The sequence below is a fragment of the Lathyrus oleraceus genome, chromosome 5 (assembly GCF_024323335.1).
Source record: "Lathyrus oleraceus cultivar Zhongwan6 chromosome 5, CAAS_Psat_ZW6_1.0, whole genome shotgun sequence".
Taxonomy (NCBI): Eukaryota; Viridiplantae; Streptophyta; class Magnoliopsida; order Fabales; family Fabaceae; genus Lathyrus; species Lathyrus oleraceus.
In genome coordinates, this window is record NC_066583.1 from 139,584,419 (window position 1) to 139,589,507 (window position 5,089).

General features: G+C 34.1%; 1 protein-coding gene and 1 long non-coding RNA gene across 2 annotated transcripts; both read left to right on the forward strand.

Moving 5' to 3' along the window:
* Positions 1 to 262: 262 nt before the first annotated feature.
* On the forward strand, positions 263 to 684 carry LOC127085850 (uncharacterized). Its single transcript, XR_007789289.1, has 2 exons — positions 263 to 444; positions 484 to 684. It is a non-coding gene; the product is annotated as an uncharacterized LOC127085850 (long non-coding RNA).
* Positions 685 to 817: 133 nt separating this feature from the next.
* Positions 818 to 2,804, forward strand: LOC127079283 (uncharacterized). The gene is made up of 10 exons (XM_051019687.1): positions 818 to 863; positions 968 to 987; positions 1,064 to 1,153; positions 1,267 to 1,329; positions 1,439 to 1,513; positions 1,604 to 1,654; positions 1,886 to 2,017; positions 2,194 to 2,301; positions 2,414 to 2,479; positions 2,582 to 2,804. Exons 1-10 carry the CDS (start codon positions 818 to 820, stop codon positions 2,654 to 2,656), a joined length of 726 nt encoding a protein of 241 aa, XP_050875644.1. The 3' UTR covers positions 2,657 to 2,804.
* Positions 2,805 to 5,089: the final 2,285 nt, after the last annotated feature.

Here is a 5,089-nt window from a genome sequence, read left to right on the forward strand (position 1 = left end):
CCCTCACCGTCGATTCTCACCCTTTATCAGGTAACATCTTTCAACCCCCAAATTTTATTACTTTTTCACTTTTCATTCATACCCAATTCCATTCTTGCAGTTCCAAATTTTACTTTTTGTTTTAGACTAATGCATAGGTAGTTACAATATTTTGTCAAAAAATGTGTAATTAGTTTTAGTTGTTTCTCAATTTCATAACCCTACATGTTTTGGAGATTTGCCCCAGTTTCATTTTTTTCTGATGTGAAATTGATGAATTTAACAGAAATTGTGTATACCAGCTTGGGAGTGTGCAATCACTTTTGCCTCTTCACAATACAGTAGCAACTTGTAGAATGGTGTCAAATCTTAGCGTTGATTCAAGGAATTGTCATGATGTTTCACAGGTTACTCTTTCTTGCAACCATCCTGGACCCTAGCCTTTCTTACTACTATCAACTGTGAGTTTTTGTTGCTTTCCTTGTAAAATCAGAGGAAAATTAGGATTTTTGTTGATGGGGTTTTGAGAAGTCATAAAATCAATCCAATAACATGTACACAGTACATGTGATTGGAAGAGAGAAAACAATTATGTTGATTTAGAGATGAGTTTGGAAACCTTGTGTATTATTATGAGTTTAGCCTCAAATCAGATACTGAAATAGAGTTCAATTATTTCATATCATTGGACACCGTATATTTTAATCTTTTTGGTGTCTTAATTATTCCAACTGATGACAATGTTCTTCTTATGCTTGAATGACCTCAATATAGAGGTTTTAGTCTCAGTTAATTCCAAAATGCTGTTTTTGAATGGGAAGCATATAGGAGTGTTTCGATGTCAGCTAAATTGACGTTTGTTCGTAGATGCCCCTTCTATTCAAGTACACAATCTTAGTTATTAGCTATTGAATAAAGCAATAAAAAGTAGCAAACACCAAGTGGTTGCTGGCTTGCTAGTTGCTACTCTGTCTTTCCGAGTGTTTAGATTGTTCTGAACCAACTGAGGTAATTCTTAAGTCATTTTTAACAAAATGTTTATCCTCAAATATGTGTATTCCTTACAGCACTACTTTTGTAAAAGGTCAATGCAAAGTTGGCAGCTGCTGAGGAAGCCCTTTCACTATCAGTATGGACAACGTCAACTACTTGTCGAGTTCTATCCCTTGATACTGTAAGCACATATTCCAATTGAAGTTCAACCATGTGCGACTCATTCAATTTGCTGTATCAACTGTAATGGTACTTGATTGATTAATTAAATTTTTTTATACATGTTACTTGCAGTTGCTGGCATTACTTACAGGAGTGTTATTGGAAAAACAGGTTGTAATAGTGTGCCCAAGTTTGGTAAGTTTTTAAAACAATGATATTAATCAATGGTCATTATTTGTTAATGTGGATTAATTTGGATTGCTTTAGAGAGCCTTTCATTTTGGCAATTTTTGACACAATGCAGGGTGTTCTATCTGCAGTAGTGCTTTCTCTTATACCCATGATTCGTCCATTTCAGTGGCAGAGTTTACTGCTCCCGGTGAGTCAGTGGATTCAAAAAGCTCTGGTTGCAGATTTTCCTTGGGGCTTTACCACATAAGTCTAACAATATGTTGGCCATGCTTTTCAGGTTTTGCCAGCAAAAATGATTGATTTTCTTGACGCCCCAGTTCCATATATTGTGAGTTTCCTTTTATTTGTTGTTCTATAAAATATGTTATTTCCTGTTATATTTTTAGTATTTATCACTGCTGTGTGAAATTCACGTCCACATGAAAATTACTTCATAATAGTTTTACTAGCATCTATCTTTTTTTTTTCAATAACTGTCTTTGTTGCTTTTACTGATATGAGTTTTAATAAGAAGCATAAGATACATGGATATGAGAATTTATGAAAGAATTTAAATAAGGTTGAAGTTATGCCTTCTCTTTCTCCACGGCAAAGAGATCTTGTTTCTCAGTTAACTCCAATTCATGCCAGACTTTCAAGTGAAAGTTATATTGCAAAAAAGCATCCTATACATAGGTGCAACGAAATCCAGGTTCTTTTAGTTCCTATACCGGAATTCTCCTCTCTCTCTCTCTCTCAAATTCAGAAATATAATGTTTATTTTATCTATATATGATTCATGCATATAAAAACCAGTAGTTTTTCAGCTTCTAGCCTCTAATATTTCTTCCACTAGTGGCAGCATCTACTAATTCGTACTTGTTGCAGGCTGAAATTGCAACTCAGTTTTTGAATGTCATATGGCACTATTTGGAGTCACTTTGTTCGAATTTGAAATCGCATACGATAACTAGTGTGCAATCAAATCACGACAGGGTAACATAACTAAGTTGTTGTTATGATTTCTATTTCTATATATTTTCAAATAAATAAGAATAGATAGTTACACACCTTTTTCCTAGCTCATCCTTGATTTCTTTTTTCTCAGGTTTCTTTACTTCTTAAAGATACCTTCATTGACTCCTTTCCTCTTAGGGATCGGCCATTCATTAAGGTAACAACTCAGAAATATTTCACTCTACATAAGCATTGAAATGGTTGTTTATAGATAGTCGCGCGTCTTGCAAGCTAAGTTCATGAATCCTTGGCTTTGCAGCTTTTTGTAGATACACAGATATTCACTGTTTTATCAGACTCTTATCTATCGAGCTTTGAGAGCGGCAAATCATAGTCTTCTTCCATCTGTCTAACGCGTTATATAGGAACAAAAGGGTGTTTATCTGTTAGACATGACTGACTGTTGACACTTAGGAAGACATGCTCATAATTTCATCGGCTAATCGATCCCTCATCGATTGCATGGATTGGAATGTGGCCAACAGTGACGGAGTGTAATGGTTCAAGAAAATTGTATCATGTTGATAGGAAAGTTGACTGGATAGGTTCTTGGGTTTAGGTGCTCAATGTTCAGTAATTGACTTGTGAAATATACATTTGATTCGTTTTTGGATTATGATAACAATGCCAGATGGTTTTTTTCTTCCTTAGGATAGAATTATGCTTTCTTTTATAGTTTGACAGATTAATATAACGAACATTTCTTCAATATTTATTGATATTGTTAAGAATAATGATTGAATCCAAGAAAAAAAATTAAGAAAAAGCTAAATTGTTTAGAATTAACTAAATGAGAAAAAGCTAATTTGTATATATTTTGATACATTTAAGGAAAATTGGTTTGAATTGGTATATATATATATATTTGTTAGCCAAAAATTGGTAGAAAAAAAGGCCAAAATGGCATATATAAAATGTGATAATTGTCTGTCAAAATCTGGTTGAAAACAGGTAGAAATTCTGGTTTATAAACCTGGAAAAAATGTGGTTTAAAACAAAAGCTTCAAAAATTATCGTATACCTTAGACAGCGCTTTTGTAAAAAGCGCTGTCTAAGGGGGGGATTAGAAAGCGCTTTAGGCAAAAGCGCTGTCTAAGGGGGGGGCTTAGACAGCGCTTTTTCAAAAGCGCTGTCTAAGGTATACCTAAAAAAATTAAAATAGGAGGGTCTTAGAAAGCGCTTTTGGCCAAAGCGCTGTCTAAGGGGGTGGGGCTTAGACAGCACTTTTCAAAAGCGCTGTCTAAGGTATACCTAAAAAATTTAAAATAAGAGGGTCTTATAAAGCGCTTTTGGCCAAAGCGCTGTCTAAGGGGGGGGGGGGGCTTAGACAACGCTTTTAAGATTTAAAAAAGCGCTGTCTAAACCTTTAGCAACGGAGGTTTAGACAGCGCTTTAAAGCGCTGTCTAAGGCTAAAAAAAGCGCTGTCTAAGGTCTTGTTTGTTGTAGTGCATGATAATCGATTATTATATGTAATTAATAGATTGTATTGCTTCAAAACATGATTTTATGAAAATTCATAATCAAAATGTTTTTGATAACAATCAATTCTCATCACTTGACAATCGATTGTGGTAGGCCAAATGTTGAAAAATTATGTTTTGATTGATGTTGCATTGTTTGATGATTTTGGCCATAACTTTAGTTCTGTAGGTCCAAATGAGGTGTCATTTGAAGCGTCAGAGAGCTAACGCACAGAGCTACCTCATGGAAGTTATTTGTAAAGTAATTTATTTGAATTATTTACACTATTCATTTTGAATGTTGTTTCTCACCCCCTTTTCTCATGTTGTCCATCATTGACATCTTGCAGATACTCAGGAGTGATCATTATTATTGTGTGTGGAAGGTGGCTTGTCAGAGCTACTATTCTCTTTTATTTATTTTATTTTCGTTCACTAGGTGGATTTTAGTGCTCTGATCGTGTAACATCGAGGACGAGAGTTATTATGTTTTTGAGTTGATGTCGATTTGGTTGTTTTGAAGTTATCACTTTATTTATGAAGTTGTTATGAAATCTTTTTCCGCTGAATAATATTCAAATGTTTTGATGTTTTTTATCGGGTTGTTGGTGGTGACACCTTAAATTGTCGAGTAAATCTTTTCATATAAGTTTTGGGGTTTAGAGTGCTACAATATGAGTACCTAAAGTTTTGACCTAATCTTCTCTTTGCATGAATTCTTTACATTCTCAAACACCAAATGGTATCTTGATAAGAAAAACATATGAATCTTATTTACTTTCATGACAATGTTTCATAGAAATTTGTCCTTCTTTAGGAAAGTAGGTGGAGAATATGATGTTTAAAGCGTATGACAGGTGACAAAACCCTATTCTCCGCCTACTTTTCTAAAGAATGAGGATTTGTATCTTATGAAGATTATAATAAGGGAAATATTATAGGGGTTGGCACCATTGGTAAGGGATTAAACACAATTTACTTAGCATAAGTCAATTATGTGACAAAGGTAACAATGTAACTTATTACTCTTCTAGTTGTTAGGTCATAAAATCTAAATCAAATGAAGCTCTACTTACAAGCTCAAGAAGTGGAAACACCTATATAGTGAATTTAAATAAAATTCCTTCAAATCATGCATGTCTTCTAAGTAACGAGAAAGAATCTTGGCTATAACATAGGAGAATAGCTAACATCCACATAGATCACTTGAACAAGTTGGTCCCAAAGATCTAGTAGAAGGCCTGTCAGACTTACATTTGAAAAGAACAAATTATACGATGTGTACCAAAAAAGAAAGAAAGTAAGG

Excerpts from the sequence above, each read along its gene's own strand:
- LOC127079283 (XM_051019687.1), top strand. The coding sequence starts at position 818 with ATGTCAGCTAAATTGACGTTTGTTCGTAGATGCCCCTTCTATTCAA. Across the intron at positions 864-967 it reads TAGATGCCCCTTCTATTCAA|ATTGTTCTGAACCAACTGAG; the intron begins GTACACAATCTT and ends CCGAGTGTTTAG. Across the intron at positions 1,154-1,266 it reads GAGTTCTATCCCTTGATACT|TTGCTGGCATTACTTACAGG; the intron begins GTAAGCACATAT and ends TGTTACTTGCAG.